The sequence below is a fragment of the Pteropus alecto genome, unplaced genomic scaffold (genome assembly GCF_000325575.1).
Source record: "Pteropus alecto unplaced genomic scaffold, ASM32557v1 scaffold3, whole genome shotgun sequence".
NCBI classification, from domain to species: Eukaryota; Metazoa; Chordata; class Mammalia; order Chiroptera; family Pteropodidae; genus Pteropus; species Pteropus alecto.
In genome coordinates this window covers 37,824,865-37,842,402 of record NW_006442484.1, presented here as the reverse complement: position 1 = coordinate 37,842,402, position 17,538 = coordinate 37,824,865, and the positions used below count along the sequence as shown (strand labels likewise).

Genomic DNA, 17,538 nt, shown 5'->3' with positions numbered 1-17,538 from the left:
ATATTTTAATTTTGGCAATTAAGATTTTTAAAAATTTACTTTTTCTAGGGAGATTTCTAGAAACAAATTGTGGCTACGAGCCATTAGTAAGCTTCTAGGAGAGTCAATTGTTTGGCAAATCTTAAAAGATCTACGCGGCTGCCTCAACATTTCAACTTGCATCACTGCAGACCTCCTCACAACTTTACCCCGTGGAGGTTTTCTTTCTTTCTTCTGGGAAGCAAGTTCAAACCTTCAAATTCAAGTTGTATCTTGATTCCTAGAGAGCACCCACCGTGAACTTTGTCCTCAATGCTCAGATTCTCTGATCAGGACTTCTAAAACTGCCCTCGTCCACTATCACTTTCCAGAGGGTCCTAGATTAAAATTCATGGGCTCTCTAATCTCCTAGTATTTTTCTGGAGTGGAGATGAGAGCTTTCACAACATTTTCAAAGATCTCTACTACACAAAATTTTTAAAACAAGAAGCTACGTTTTCCTTTAATAGTGGGCTTTCTTAATTCCATCTCATCAATCAGATTCAGGACAAAATAGATTTTTCTGACCTATTCAAACCTTCCATTTTGTCACTTGTTTTGCATATGATCCTTTAATCTCTAATTCATTAGTCACTTATTTATTCAACAGATACTCTCCCAGTGTCTACTCTGAACCGAGTGTTGAACGAAGTCTGAGTTTTCACATAATTACATGTAAAAATAATGTTTATATAACGGGTATACAATTATTTTAAAATATAATAAATAATTTATAGAAAGATTTATTCAGTGTACAGATTCTAAATACTTGAAATATAATAATAAACCATAATTTATCATTCAGGAGACCCAAATCTAAATCTCAACTCTGTTATTCATTCCTAATGCTAACTCAAAGACATGTTTTTCTCCCTGTACAACTGAGTTCTCTTACTTGAAAAACAAAGGTAAGAAAATACATTGCTTTAGACAATTCAGAAGAAATTATTAAATCTTAAAACACAAAACAAATATCAAATTAAAATATGTTGATGTCTATGTAAAAACTTCTGGGGAGGGGGAGGGGAACAAACTAGAGGTTAGAAAGAGACTGAATTCCAGAACGCCATGCTTCTGAAGACATCATTTACCACAATGCTAGGCAAGTCTGGGGTCACGATTTACAGCCCCTCCACTCAGAACTGAACCAAGTTCCATGGTACCAAGCTTATTTCCATCTCCTGAATTCCGTACCTAATCTAATTCAAATATTTTCTAGGCCTGCTAAGGGCAGTGAGCTTTTATACTGCGAGCCTTAAAGCCAGGCTCTGGGCTAACCATGTTGTGGAATCCCAGGCAAAGACTATTTTAAAGAAGAAACATTAAAAGTTGTCCTATCTGAGGCTTTGCTTAAATTTCAGTTTCTCCTTCAGGAACCTTCCCTCTGGTCCCCGAAGCATATCAGTTGTCATCGCAAGGCTTCTGTGTTCTTCCCGTAAATGCCCCTGCCTGGCACAGCCCCCGTCTGCCAAACCTTTGCTTCCCTGTTTTTTCCAGGGCTGGCTGTCAGCCAGACAGACCACTATCCCTTGCCTGTAATAAAATTTATCATTCACAACTACTCTATGTAACTTTCAAGAGTAAGTAAAATTACAAGCCACCAATGTGCCATCAATCCCATTTCCAAGGAGTAGCTACTTCAATAAGGAAAATGAAGAATAGAATAAGGATGTAACTGGTAGGCAGACATTAAGCCTTTGGAGGGAGAGAGGTAATTGTATCAGGACCTGTGACTTGGATAGAACCTAGAACAAGTGACCAAAAAAAAAAAAAAAAAATGGAAGGAAGGAAGGAAGGAAGGAAGGAAGGAAGGAAGGAAGGAAGGAAGGGAGGAAAGAAGGAAGGAAGGAAGGAAAATAGAAAATCAATGAGAATACTGTTGGGAAAATAATTTGGAGAAATATTTAAAAGGCTAGTGTGTACACAGTCACACACTGTAAACATTTACTAATACAAAGCTTTCAAATGCTGAAATGGGAAACAGAAAGTAAAATTCAGACCGAAAAGAAATAAAATTGTGTATTTTCAAAATGTAAAGCAGTAAATTAGCTAATAAAATTTACCCATTACATAACATTGTAAAGTTTAAAAAGAAGAAATAAGTAGTTAGTCAGGGAGAAGAGAAATACTTAGAAGATGGAGAAAAGTGGTTCACTTACCTATGATCCTATTTGCAAGATGCTAACTGTTGAGTAAGTGGGAAAAAAAAGTAAAGTGTACATAACACTGGCAACCAACCACATATATTTTTTTAATTCCCAGCTCAATAATTCAGTCAAAGACCAAAACCATGTTAAGCGACTATTTGAAAAAAAAAGGATATGAATGTACCAAAATCTTAATAGCTAATTTTCTAATAGGGTTGAAGGGAGTTAAGATGTACAGGGCAGAGGTGGCACTGAATCGAGAGATTGCTTTCCCTTTATTCAATACTATAAATGTCTGAAAAAGAAAACATAACACAGAAAACAAAATTTAGAATATACATCAAGTATATTTTAAGACAAAGGTGAGACCACTATTTAGAAAGATAGCCTTATAAAAAAACATAGTAATATACTAATTACCAACATATGACATGGTGATAGGTGCTTTTTCTTTCTGAGGACTATAAATTCTCCTAAATTTGGTAAGTGACTTGAGGATGTAAAGAAGAAAATAATGAAAATTTGAAGTCAATGCCATAGAAATTCTTAGCATCTTTATCAAGTTTTGATATCAGCATTTTAAAACTATTTGTAATTCATAAAAAGCATAAAAACAAGGTTTTGATAATTTCTTCAGTTATCAAAGAAGAAACTTTTTTTATCAGTTAGATAAAAAAAATTTTCACAAGAACTTCAGGATTTTCCAAGATTGTGTTTGGGTCAAACTCTTTTTTGAGCACTGCAAGTCACCTGCTACTATTCATTCTGTGGAGAAACATAGAAAAGACAAAGTTTATGGTACAAAGGCATAAACCTACTGAAGATCGAAGTAACTTATATAGAGTTCAAGATCATAAAAATTCATTCATATATTTCTCTTGGAAATATAAAATATGCATATGAAAAATTCATTCCCTGTTTTCACTTTTTGCTTCACCACAATGTAAGGTGAGAGACTTCTGCCCTTCCTCAATTCCCCATTGCAAGATGCCTCTTCAGTTCTCTGCCTGTCCTGGGAATGTAGGTTCAAATGAGTGCTTCCGAAAGACTTCTAGGACAATGGGACCATTACATGGCCAGGCCCAGCCAGCATCCTAGGGCTATCTGAGATAGAGAGGAGGAAGGACAACATTCTTTACTAGACATCCCTGTGAATAGCCTGGAACCAACTAGGAAGGAGGGGAAATAAAGGCAACTTGACTAAGAACTCACTTTCTTATTGATATAGTACGGGTCCAGGTCCTCCAAGGGCTCTGACACCATCTCTGGAGGAATGTCTCCATAAATAAATGGAAGGGATTTTCCTGCTTCCAAGTCACTATTTGGCTTTGGGCCATTTTCATCATCCTCATCCTTGCGCTCTTGTTTGGGTCTCGTAGCTTTCTCTTCTGCAATGCGTTGTTCAATAGCAGCAAGGGATTCCCTGGTAAAGAAGCGGAAGCTGTCAGGTCCTGGCGGTACCAGCACTGACTGTGCCATCTTTTCATCCTGCTCCTTTAATCACTGTTTAGCTCCTTGCATAAGAAAGTGCTATGGAAACGAGAGAGAAAAAAAGAAAGCAATGGTCATTAGGATAAAAGGTTACTGTGACAATTACATGCTACTAAAATAAAATATATAAACCAAGCTATCTATAATAATATTTTACTAAGGAAGCTGTATTTGGCATCCAGGGAATTCTCACGCTTGCATTCCTTTGCCTGCATGGAGATCTTTCATATTCAATACATGTCTATGAGGTAATCTCATCTCTCACTTCCAAAATGATTTAAGTGGAAATATCCAATTCAGAACTAGGAAATGGAGGATACTGGTTCATGCTTGCTATTTCACTTGTGTGAATATTTTGGCAGCCATCTTTTTTAACATCTTTTCTGAAAAAAATATCAGAGATCCAAAACAAGAGATGAATAATCACTCAAAATTGTAGAACCTGGGCTGTGCAAGGATCTTGCATTTATCTCTCCATTTTTTCCTATGTTCCCTTTGGCCTACTTTTCCACTCTTAAGAGCTTATTCAATATCAACGCACCTGGTAAAAAGCTCTAGAAATTCTAAAATGCCAGGCTGTGGAAATATAGGTGGATACTGCTTGAAAACAAGGGAGCAGGAAGGAGCAGGGGATGCCCGGTTGCGTTTGGAACTGTTTGGAAGCTGCACAGGAAGGGATCCAGCTCCTGCCAAACTGGGCAGGAAGTCACCCACGTCAGAGGTCTGGTGCTTGGACCCCCTGGTTTAGCAACCTGCTGCCAGCTAGTGTAATTGCTTCTTAAATGACCAAATTTGCAGTTCCTTAGGAAATACGGTAGAGATAGCCCATTTTCTCAAATAGTGTCCATTTCATAAAATCTACATAGCAGCTCTGAACTTGAACAAAATAATAAGTTGAACATAGTTTATCTTTTAAGCAAACTCCTATTATATTGGCATTTGCAATAAATCCAGTTTTACTGTATTCTAATCACATTTTACTGGACTAACATGTGTAACTCAACAAAGCACACCAATCATTCCAAATGTTATCTCTGAATCAGTGGCAAGAGTTTCTACGCTTTTCGAAATAATACAACCAAAATCTTGACTCCGGAACGCCATCTGTATACAATCACTTATCAATTTTCCTTCTTTTAAAAATGTCAGTCCATTTTAACACCCACCCTACAAAAATGAGAATTGCCATTTAATTATATGAAGTGCATTTTCTAAGAGTAAAATTCATTAATATCTGGATCATTTCTATAGTATATGCCAGATCAAACAGTGTAATCTAAAATATAATAAGCTACTGTACCATCTCCACATTTTTTTGAAGTCGACTAGGTAGGACCTTTCAGCTACCAGCTAGCAGACTATCACAGTGCCTCCAAAACATCTCTCATTTTCCTCACCCAGCCCCAGAGACTCATGCCTGGCAACAGGCATGGCAGTTCCTTCTTTGCACACTCCAGGGAGGGAACTGTCATGCCTGGATGTTCTAATAGAAAAGACATGCTAAAACATGCAGCCAGCAGTTTCAAAATGAAAGTGGTCCTCTGCAGATTCCCCCAAGGATTCTACTGTAAAAGCAGAGAAGCATCACAGAGAATAAGCATAATAAGAATGTTAAAACATTACCCCTGCAGAATCTTTTACACCCAGGGTTTGGGATTGATAAACTGGCAACGAGAAGACTGCAGCTAAAATTCCATCATGCTTTTTTTCTTTTTTTCATTTTTTTTTTTTTTTTTTTTTTTTTTTTTTTTTTTTAATTCTCCTTCAAAGACCACACCTAACTTCCTGTAAAAGGATTCTGGTAACTGAAGTAAGAACAGGCATTTCCTGTGCGGGGACTACAAGATGGCATTCTTATAACTACCACTAGAGGGCGAGGGGACCGTGAAGAGAAACACAATGTATGCACTGAGGTATGTTAGAAGTAGCCTAAAGCTTTCAGAAATAGAGCTCTGATGTACAGGCTTTCCTTAGAACAAAACATTAAGACTGCTGATTTCAATTATTACTTCTGTTAACCAATAATTCTTCTGTTCATGCTTTTTATTTGATAAACCAGAAGTTATTCAATCAATACAAATAATTCAAATTAAAAGTAAAAAGAAAGTAAATAATGAAGGGGTAAAAATAGAAACTCATAAAACAGCAATTATATTAATGAAAGTCTTACATACAGTGTAATTTAGTCTCAGCCCCAGAGTATCTGAAATCCAATAAAGTGCTTTGTTGATTCAACAGAGATGGCTTTTGTGTCATACAAGTTAACTTTCTCTAGACATAAAATAACCCTGATGAGACACCAATCTAATTTTATCTCTGATTTGAGTGGCTGAAAAGCAACCAGAAGAAAATGGAAGACAGTGGAATGCTAAATGCCAGTCTTTCAACTAATAACACAGTTATTAATAACACAGTTATAAGATTTGAGGGTTTACTATGTGTGAGTCACTGACTGGACTATTATGTGTGCATGTGCTGTATCATTTCATCCTCCCCACAATCTTGTTTGATAAATACTTTCATAGTCCTTATTTAAAAACTGAAGAAAGGAAGTACACCAAGATTAAGAAAAAGTCACCAAATATCCTACAGGTAGAATTCAAACTTAAGGTCTGACACCAAAAATCTCTTAACTTTATGCAGCCTTGAAACATCTGTTCATGCAACTAAAGCTTAAAATAAAAATTAAATGAAAATCAAACAGTGGCACCAATTATGATCAGAAATGGTCGTAATTATTAAATTGATATATTTTGCATATTTTGTAGCTTCATCACTTTTATTAAAAATATTATTTGTTGGAAATGAGGAAGAAGACGATATAGTCAAAAACAAAATTTTAGTCGGTATAGCAAATCTCTTGCTTATGAGAAAAAGAATGATTCAAATTGGCTTAAGAGAGAAAAAAAGGAAGGAAGGGAGGGGGAGAAAAAGGAGGAAGGAAGGAAGAAGAGAGTTCGTTGATTCAAGATTTACTGTCTATAGTGGCTTTAAGTTTTGAATGATTTGGAAGCTCAATTGATGTTACCAGCACCTAGTTATGCTGTATCCTTTCGCTCTGATTTCCATGGTGATAGTTTTTCTAGAGATTTGTTCCTTATTGTAGTAAAATGCTGTAGCAGCTTCAGCCTCCTAACCTCCCAGACTTAAATCCGATAGGAACAAGGATCCAGAAAAACTCTCATTGTATCTCACTGATTACAGTTGGGTCACATGCCCATCCCTGAAATAATCACTCTGTGAAAGGGGGAGGGGTATGCCATGCTATGTGCTTTAATGGCTTCCCCTAAGCCAAATGCCCCACCCTCGGAACTATGAGGAAATTTCACTTGAAATGTATGAAAAGTCAGGGTTGTGGTGATAGTATAGAAACATTCTTCAAAAGTAGAGTTGGGGTACTATTACTAGAAGGGGGGGACAGTGATGCTAGTCAATAAAAACAAACAAGTTTTTTGGTTTTTTTTTCCCTAGTTTCACCATTTTCATTACAGATAAATATTCCATGTTTGGGACTTACAAACCAGACAAGATATTTAGAAGTTTCCTTCCCAAAGAAAGTTGTCTTACTGCATTCGAATACTTCTAAAAGCTCCATGGTTAGGATTAGCATTATCTTCATTTATCTAATGAATATATCAACGTTCTGGTCTTACTTTACAGATATGCTCAAAAATAAGCTAACTTGTTACACAAAAGATTCTAATTCAAAAAATAAACTAAGGAGTTCGACTTTTACAAAGTGATTTCCCAAGTATTTTGGGGGAAAATTAACCATAATAATAATTAAGGCATTATTTTAAGAACTGTAAAACCACTTAATTCTTAACAACCTGATGAAGTAAATACTGTGATCATCTCCATTTGAAACATGAGGAAAATGAGACACCAAAACATTAAATAATTTGCAATATGCATAAGTTCTCACAGCTGGAAGTAGGAGAATCAGAATTTGAACCCAGGCTGTCTGGCTACAGAATCCATCCATGTTCCTAACCATTATGCAATGCTTCTCAAGCCTTTTCCAGAATCACTCACTATCAGAAACATACCAAAATAATATATAAGTTGCAGGGTCACCCCTTTCTCTCTCATTGATCCTAGCCAGTGGATGTGTCTTAAAATATTTAAAAGGGTGAACATAAAATGTTTTGCCAAAACATAGAAGACATAAGATGAGCAACACTTGAATATTTTTTCCATCTCAAAAAGATGTTTATGCAATATAGGTTTGAAATAAGAATTATAGTCTCTTCTTTCTGATATCATAGGACAAGTTTTTCGGAAGTCATGCATATTAATTTTTTTCCCATTTGTTCTGACCCTTGTTAACACTGTAATGACATTTTATTAGAATGCTAAATAACAGATGTTACGTGGCTTTTAAACTTCATTCAGTTATACTACTTTTCAGATGGAAGATTTTGTATTACACCTTTTAAGGCCAGACACTATATTTGGAAAATCTATAAATAATGGGAAAGACAAACAATATTATTTTAAGTAGTTAGAAAAGAAAGAACATTAAGAATTAGATTTCTAAATTCTGCTGACATTTCTATGTTTCCCTTTCAGTCCCTTCTTTATTTTCTTCACTTATAAAATAGAAAAATTAATCTTCTAAATTAAAACATAAAAATTAAGCTATGTTATTACATATGATGACATCCACAAAAAATAGTTAAAGTTATATAAAAGACAAGGCAATAACAAAACAAAGATATGTAGTAGTAAAGAGTATATGACCACAAAAATCCACATTTATAATAATGAGTACTCTAAAGTTAAATTTATACTAAAAACAAATTATTTGCTTATTAAATCTCATAGGTAAGGAAATAATTATATAATAACTATATAATTAATGACAGTGGATAGGTGCTCAAAAAACTTAGAGGATTTTTGTCCCCAAGTTAAGAAAGCTGAGAAATAATAAGAAATGTCTTTTTCTGAAAGTGATCTTTTAATCCTATTTTACAAGTGTAATTTTCAGTTTTCTTCAGTACATTAGAGTAACACTGGAAATATAAACTAAGAAGATTTACTAAATGTTATAAATAAAAGATTTATTTCTGGATTTTCCAGTTTCCTTAATCCATAGGTTTGAGACTATTTTCTCATGAACTTTTCTACTGTCACTGGGTTTTTGCATATCCTTTCCTCTTAAACCTTGACCCACTAGCTCATTTCTGTAGCTAACAATTTCCGTAAGAGAGAGAAATTTCTGAACAACTAGGCTTAGGTGTTTTTATATTATAGATTAGGAACAGAACACAATAGAAAATGTAGCCAAAGGCTCAGTATGTACCGTTCAGACAAACCGTCATTTTTCTTTAAATGCTAGGCTTAGTTACAACATAAAAAAACTTTATTTTCAGTATTTTGTATTCATATTATATTTGTTGAGCAATATTCTTATAAAAGTATAAGTATTCCTGTAATTTATTGTTATGTTTTTAAACACATTTTGTCTTTAACAGAAGTGCACATCAATGTTCTCATGGCGATCCCTGAAAAATATTATTAGATGTACTCAAATCACTTTACACTCAACTTTCCTGGGAAAAAATACATTCTATATAATGAGATATGGCTGTATCTTTATAAAACATTTTTATTTTATTACAGGTAGACTAGCAACATGTTTCTACATCCTTAATTTTTAGATTTATTAAATGCATGTTAGTAGACATCCATGAACTACTTCAACTCTTCTAATTGACTTATTGGCTGGAAAGCCACCTCTAATTTGATTACATATTCGTTTGATTTTGATAGATAGATTATACTAGAATCATGGAATTCCACTTCTGGATCTTAATAGGTAAGGAAGGTTTCCAAAAGTATGGTCATCCCCATGATAGTGAGACATTTCCATTTGTTCCAAATGCCTAAATATTCCCAGCTTAGTTTTCTTCATTCCTTCTATTTGACCGAGGACTTCTACTTAAAACCTTCCCCCTCAGCCACCACCGTCTTCTATTGGGGAGAAAAAGACAGCCTCTAACCTCCTCAGTGGGTTATTAGACTGAATGTCTGGGCATCTTCCCCAGGAGAAAACAAGCAGACAGATACAAAGTGTGTGTGTGTGTGTGTGTGTGTGTGTGTGTGTGTGTGTGTGTGTGAGAGAGAGAGAGAGAGAGAGAGCATGCACGTATGCACGTGTGCGCACAGAGAGAGAGAGAGAGAGAGAGAGAGAGCACGCACGTATGCACGTGTGCGCATATAAGCATGTGTCTGTCTCAGAGAGAGAGAATTAGAGATGAGAGAATGAGAACATAAGAAACTATGAATTTGTTTCTTCATGTCATGTTAATATGACAAAATCCTGGCACTCTACTCGGTTCTTGATATTAGCTATCTCATTTAATTCTAGTAATATTTTGTGAAAGACATAATGTCACTTTTCTAGTGTGGTGGTGATCCCGGTTTATTGCCATTGCCACACAGAGCCAGATTTAAACTCAAATGTGTCTGATTTCAAGTTCTAAATACACTTCATTGTCCCACTTTCCTCAGAAGTGAGAAATGTACCACTGATATACAAGTTGAGACAGGTAGTGTGAATTATGTCTGAGTTTTTAAGTCACTGAATCCCTACCTACACCTAAGATATTTGTAGACTACCACAATTTTACCACTATTAAACAAACCGGTACCCACAGGAATAACTGTTTCCTCTTACACTCTTGCTATTGTGAGGTTAGCTTGACTTCTGTTGGAATGAGACTTCAACTCTCTGAACCTTAGTTTTCTTATCAGTAGAAATGAAGGCTCATTTTGAGTTTTATGAAATAAATTTGTAAGAAAAAGCTAAGCACTATAATTGGGACTTAGTAGATGCTTATTAAATGTGAGTTTATTTTCATTTTTTTAGATATACTTTAGTGGTTTGTCATTTCTACTTTTTTATTAAAGTTATTTATGCAAAGCCTTTCTAACCTATTATTGCATCTTGTTTATCTGATCTCAACTTTCTTTGTGGTTGCCACAATATCCAGCATAGTATCTCACTTGAGATAAACCATCCAGTAAATCATTGGTGAATTAACAGCCATAACTCTATATTTATTCAGGAGCTTTCTTGTTGTCTTCACTGAGTACATTTTCTTTCTCTTCAATATAGTTTGTGTCATGATGCCAGGCTAATTCTAGGCTTCTGAGTTTTTTGTTTGTTTCTATATACATCTATGTCACCTCCATAGATTGAGCTTACCTTATCTTTCCTAATACATGCCCTTAACCTAAAGTCAGACTACCTTCTTCACTGCCTCTTCTCTCCATCATACAGGGACATATACACACATATGCTTGTTTTTGCCCCTGTCCTTTATTTCCTCAGCCCAGAAAGTTCAATATTCACTTATTTGCCTCTCCCAATCTTATCAATTCTTCAGGTGCAACCACTCTGGAAAAGTTTCTTTAAGGAAACTCTTCTTCATTTTCATCCTTTCCATTATTCTTAAAGAGAAAAAGATAGCAGTATTAACCTCTTAATGCATCCCTCTACATACATTTTTCTTTGCTTTAATTTTCCCAGAAAGTATTTCTAGGTCAATTTTAATGGAAGTATAATCTTACATTTGTCTCCTTTACCCAAGAATCTTCAATCATTCTCCATTATCATTCATATAAAGTACAAATTCCTCTCCCTGACTTTAAAGAATGCTCCAAATTTCCTTTCTAGTCTTATCTCCTGTCAACCCCTACCAGTACCTTATGGTAAAAAAAGAAAGAAATTGCTCAAGCTGTCCTTAACTTGCATCCTGATCTTTGTGTTTCTACTTCCCAGTTGTTACAAATGCTCATTTCATGACCTGAAATTCACTATATCACAAATTCAACCCAATGAGACAATAGTAGTTTTAAATCTCAAATACTACATTTTTCATAAATATTTCCATATCCTTCCAGCTGGGTATGCCTTTTCACTTTTTCAAACTCAATAGCATTTATTTTTCACATTCTATTTGTTGTATTTATGTAACTGCCTTGAGGTAAGGCTATAATGTACTCCTCTTTGTAACTCTTGAAGCACATAAAGTAATATCTTGCACAAAGGAGAAACTCAATAAAACAATTGAATAATAGAAAATTTCAGAGAGACACAATATTGAACAAGTTGTCATGTTGAAGGGGGCCTGGATGTGCTACAGACTATTGTCACTCTAGAGGGACAGATCTAAGATGAATATGGATGTTATATAAAGGAACAATTTGATTCAATATAAATAATACTGTTCAAATTCTTAGACCTGCATAAAACAAAATGCCTATTCTTTAATAAGAAATAGTTATCAATTACCAGAGATACTCAGGCAGATACTGTAGAAAGGATGCTTGCCTGGGTAAATAATTGGAATGTATAATTCCAAAAATATTTCCAACCCCCAGATTCTATGATTGCCTAAAATACAGAGCATCAAGTCATCTTTTACTAAAGTGAAAAAAAAGGAAGACAATTAAATTAATTTTTAAGGGCTTTTCCATAAATTCTAGATTAGAGATAACGTAAGATCCAGAAGATAGTCACAGAACATGTTATCTCCCTGAGCAGTGGCTGCTCTTGCTTGGCCGTAAGCCCCATGAGGACAGGGCACTGGTCTGGGTTGCTGACCACTTCCAGTCTCCAGTGCTTATTGCATCATGCAGTTTCTCTATAAATGTGTGAATTAAATATGAGACCTAATTTTACATTCACATAACTAAATTAAAAGAGGTCAATGTGAAGTCATAGTGAAAAGGATCTTACCAATAAAATCTGGCTTGTTTTAATAATACAATTAATTACCACTTCTTGGATTCCAAACGGAAAACACTGAAGAGCAATGGTATGAAGTTCTTCTTCTTTTTTTAGGGCCGAGAATGAATCTGTCTTTGTTGAGTTAACATTGTAAACAATATATTTTTAGCAAATACATCAAATTATGTGCCCAGATATACATCTTCCTTTTTAAATTAGTCACCTAGGGGGTCCAGACACTTAACTGAAGAGTGCAATGGCTCTAAACAGGTTTGGATTTCCTTCTGTTGGGGTTGTCACTTATTTTTTTAGGAAGCTGATTTATAGTTCTTTTTTTTTTTTTAACCAAGAATTTTTGGCACTCAGTTTCTAGCTACATTTGATCTATGCAACCATCATTCATTTTAAAGGGCTCTTATTGACTTACTATTATTTGGTAGGCACCATATTTCAGAAGAAAAAGGCTGTAACTTTGGAGCCAGACAGAACTAGTTTGTCTCTTTACTGTTAATTTCTATCTGCACCTCTTTGGGCAAAAGATTTGGACTATAGTGAGTATTAAAGAAGATAAGTAAAATACCCAGCATACACAGCAGATGGTATTTATTGGATTTTTCTCTATGCCCTTCATCTCTTACACATAGCAATGTACTAAGCAAAATGAATAATATCAAATATAAAGTTAGAAGTCTGACCTTTCAGAATTTATAGTACAGTTTACCATTTAAAAAAACAATTTTTTAAGTGCTAATCATGGGTCAGCATTCTTCCAAATGCTTAGAATACAGTAACTAACCAAACAGACCAAAGCAGACAAAACTTTGCCCTCATGGAGCTTCTGTTTTATGTATCCTAGTGTAAGTAAGTTAAAGATAGAATATAGCAGGTGGCACTAACTGCTATAGAAAAAGATAATGCAGGAAAGAAAGAGAAAATATCAGGGTAGGAGGTGAGTGAGGAGATTGGTATGTTGTAAATTTAAATAGGGTGCTTAGAGCAAGTCTTATTGAGGAAGTGACATTTAAGCAAAAGCCCTTGAAGATCCCAAGGAAGCCAGTGAGTCATGAGCCTTCTGGGTGATCAGGTTCCAAGCAGAGCAAATGAATGAGATATAGAAAGGTATTCACATTTGGAAAGGCCCATGGAAAGGTAAATAACATTGAAATAATGAAAACGACACGAGGCAATAACATCAACAGGAAGAAGAAAGTAGAGCAGGTAGCAGGGACAATCAGTACAATAGCAGATGCTGCCAACCTATTAGGCCTGCCATCTGGTTTCCCAGCAGTTTCACCGGTGACACCTGTGACATAAATGTCAAGATCAGAGCCCAGGCCAGAACCTGAGAGGCAACAATCGGACCAGAAATAAAGGAAAGCTCACTGCTTCTCCATGTCCCGAGCCTGAGCACAGAGAAGGTATGTAGAAAGCAGGATAGCCATGCCTGGCTGCTCAGCAAAGTCTAAACCTGGATGGCCGTCTTCAGGGGGGACCCAAGAACAGCCTTACAGATATGGAAAGTACAGCAGCTAAATTTAGCAGCTAGAAAGGGCTCCACATTAGCGAAGCAGACAAAGCAAAATTTTGCCTATCTAAATGCCTAGAAATATTTGTTGACGTTTTAAAAGATTAGAAAAGGGATTTTTTTTTTTTTGTACCATGGTGCAGTCTTAAAAGACAATAGCACCATTTAAAAGATATAGCTACAAAACAGATATTGCTACAAAAATTTTTGTTTTCACGTGTAAAAAATGTGTTAGTTTTCATCTGTGAAAAATGTACTTGTCTATTTAACATGTTGGCAGCTACTCTCACTAGCACATTCTCTTACTTTTGATCACTCCTAAAAAATTTTAGAGAGAACAAATAGAGAATTAGCCACTCTGTTCCTCAGTTCACTTAGTCTCTTGATCCTTAGGCTTTTCCTGTCTTCTTCTACTTTCTTCCTCCTCTTCTTTATTTCCCTCCTCTCTTTAGGATAACAATAATTCCTAAGCTGGTCAAATCCATAAAGTTGCTGTTGGAATGAATTCAAACTATTTAAAGTAAATCTTTTTTTTTTTTTTGAACTGCAAAGCATTATAGGCAAATTCATTTTCTTCTTTTTCTTAATATTATTAAAATATCAATTTTGCCTGCAGGAATAAATGGAGAAAAAGAATTTCAAATGAAAAGAAATGATCTTTTGCATTCTATATTTAAAAGTTTCCCTATATAACTTTATGCATGTGAATTATAAAAGTATGGTTAGAATTCATAAGACGGGTAGATTTTGGACGGCTCTCTATCGTGTGCATAGACACAAAGCTCACATATGTCGGATCATGTGATTTCCACCCCACCATATTGCTCTACTAGTTTCATCTGCTAACTAAGCAGGAAAAACAGCAGACTTGAGAAGGGAAAAGGGCAAAAGGCTGAGGAAAACATACCACCTCCCCCTAATGAAGTGATCATTTGCCTTCTACATATTCATTTACAGGCCCATACTCATGAATGACATTTCTCATTTATTTTTCTCACTTCCGACTAAACAAAATACACTGAAATCATTAAAAGCAAGGACTGATCTGTAAGCAGCCTCACTTGGAAATTATCAAAGGGCAAGATATGACTCACACAGTTTTTGAAAAGTCGAAGTCATGATCACAAATCGAAACTGAATTTTCTTTTAGTTGAGAGAGAGACAGACAGAGAGATACAGAGACAGAGTGGGGAGGGGGAGAGAGACAGAGAGAGAGAGAGATTCTATCAGGTATCTTCATTTAATATCTCTATATGGCCAAGATAAGACTATAAATTTCTCTGATATAGGGAGGTACAAGCCCAGTTGTGCCTCTAAGAAAATTAGCTTTAAGATAATTGGGAGTTGACTATTTTTGGGTCTTCGATCATAATACCATCAATATTCCCTGCCCCCAAATAATTCAAAACCCAATTAGGTGGTCAAAATAAACACATGGAAATTTAATAACAGTACTGAGTCCAGTAACAGCATAAGAGAACAAAATGACACAATACAAAGCAGTATATGATTTATTTGCGATAACACTGACAAGCTTGAATATATATATTTTTAATTTTACAAAATATTTTTATATATATTATTTTATTTATCACTTATAACAACCCTGGGAGGTAAATTAGAGAGGTATAAATAACTTCATCTTACAGATGAAGAAACTACCTTTTTAGCCAGCTTATGTCAGTAGGCACAGCAAATAAATGACAGATGCAAGACTGCAACTTATGTATTTGATCCCACCCCCAAACACATACCAAAAAGGATTCAGTCTGTATCCCTTGCTATTTGAAAAGGGTTAAAGGCATTGAGGGCTGAAGTGATGAGCAAAGGCTTCTTGGATGAGGTGGAATTTATGGTGGGCTTTAAATATTGGGCTGAAAGGGAAGGACATTCCACTAGAAAGGAAAATCATGAGCAAAGGCCCAGTGGCAAGCAGGGTCTGGCTCTGACCTACAAGAGAAAACAGGGTAGGTCAGGACAATAGCAAATAAAAAATCAGTTGGATTGGAGTGGAGATTCCTGACTAGATCAAGTTGCAGATCTAATCAGGGCAGGATGATAGGAGCTAGAACAGAGAAGGTGTCGAATGCAATGCCAAAGGTCAGTGACTCCTTGCCGAAGCTTTTAAGGAAAGTGAGATATCAAAAAGAAAAGTGTATATTATAAAATATCTTAAATATTATAAAATATTGATATGAAAATACTAATACATACTTAAGATTATAATTTTAGCACAATAGTGAGAGTAGATAGCAACATGTGGCTTATAAAGAAATATAAAAATTAGGTGCAAAATACTTGTTTAAGAAATTTGCTGTTAAGGAAAGAAAAACAAAATAGAACCAGAGTTCATTTTTTAACATAAGAGGGAGCCATGCTTGCTTGAAGGCATAACAAAAGGAGTTAATGAAGAATAAGAAATCAAAGATATGGAAAAAGTACTACCTTAAGGGGACTTTCTCTTGGAATATGATACAATAGGGTCAAGAACAAAGAAAAAATTATTAAGCTTTGAAATCAAGAGGAATAATCTTAGGTATGGGGAATGTCAGTGTAAATGGATGAAAATACAGTTAAATTAAGATTAACAAGAGAGATCAAATTCACTCGATCACTTCAGCTTTTTGAGTAAAGTACTATGCCAGATAGTGCTTAAAAAGAGTTAGATTAAAAGAGTTTGTACTGAAACATTCAGGAAAGAATAATTAGGCCATTTGAATTACCACCGATAACGTTAGACAGATAAGTAGACATGAGTGACAGGGGAATGAAGGCCCAACCCAGAGACTTCCCTTAGGACCTTCTCAAAACATCCATTTTATGGTTAAAGATTACCATTGCATGCTGAAAATCAGGAACTAAAAACCACAAAGCTAATCACTGGTTTAGTCCGGCCACAAGCGCCTGTGAAGTTAGTACGTATTCTGACCTTCCTTAACCTTAGCCTCTTTATACCATCATTACAATATCATACATATCCCACCTTCCTTAACCTTAGCCTCTTTATACCATCATTATAATATCATATATATGCTCAGAAGTTCATGAATCTAATTATAACAGACTAATTCTGGGTAACTGCATGCATAGTAGAAAAAGTTATTCAACAGTCAAGTGTCAATCAAAGTGACCTCACATGCCAATCATCTAGTATGCCCCACCCCGAAACCACCCATCTAGGGCCAATATAAAGGACTCTTTCTGAATTCTGTGTAGCCCATTTCTCTCTTGAAATGTACTTTAGCAAATCCTACTTTTCCTAAATTTCGCTGATCTGTAATTCTTTATTGCATCTGCAGAAATAGCCAAAGTCCCCTCGGTGCCACTGAGGCAACAATGGATTTAGATCATCCCAATGGTAATAATAAGAAATGGGTATTGTCAGTTGTTTGCAAAAGATGGTTTAATAAAAATATAGAAGTTGTGGAGACTTGATATTGATAAACAGGTAAGTTTAGGTAATAATTCATACATATATAGGATCCCTAACTATTAAACTAGTATTTTTCCCCACTTAAAAGAGAATATGATGTCCTCATGGGAAGTCAACTTAGGCTTAAAATTAGAAAAATTTTTCTATCTAAATACTCCAGAAATGTAGCAAAACAGAACATCAT

The 17,538-nt window shown here is 35.2% G+C and overlaps 1 protein-coding gene across 3 annotated transcripts in view; it reads right to left on the bottom strand.

Annotated features, from left to right (window-relative positions):
- LOC102892041 (sodium channel protein type 2 subunit alpha) overlaps positions 1–17,538 on the bottom strand; it is a 124,727-nt gene that overhangs the window by 81,394 nt on the left and 25,795 nt on the right. Inside the window, exons 1-3 of one of the 3 annotated variants that reach the window (XM_006921143.1) lie at positions 5,280–5,586; positions 3,378–3,695; positions 2,342–2,460 (exon numbers count right to left, since the gene is read on the bottom strand). In XM_006921143.1, coding sequence (XP_006921205.1) covers positions 2,342–2,460; positions 3,378–3,644 — 386 coding nt within the window. In that variant the 5' untranslated portion in view covers positions 3,645–3,695; positions 5,280–5,586. Of the gene's footprint in view, positions 1–2,341; positions 2,461–3,377; positions 3,696–5,279; positions 5,587–17,538 lie in introns of those variants that run through there. The other 2 variants (XM_006921145.2, XM_006921144.1) reach the window with 2 other exon arrangements.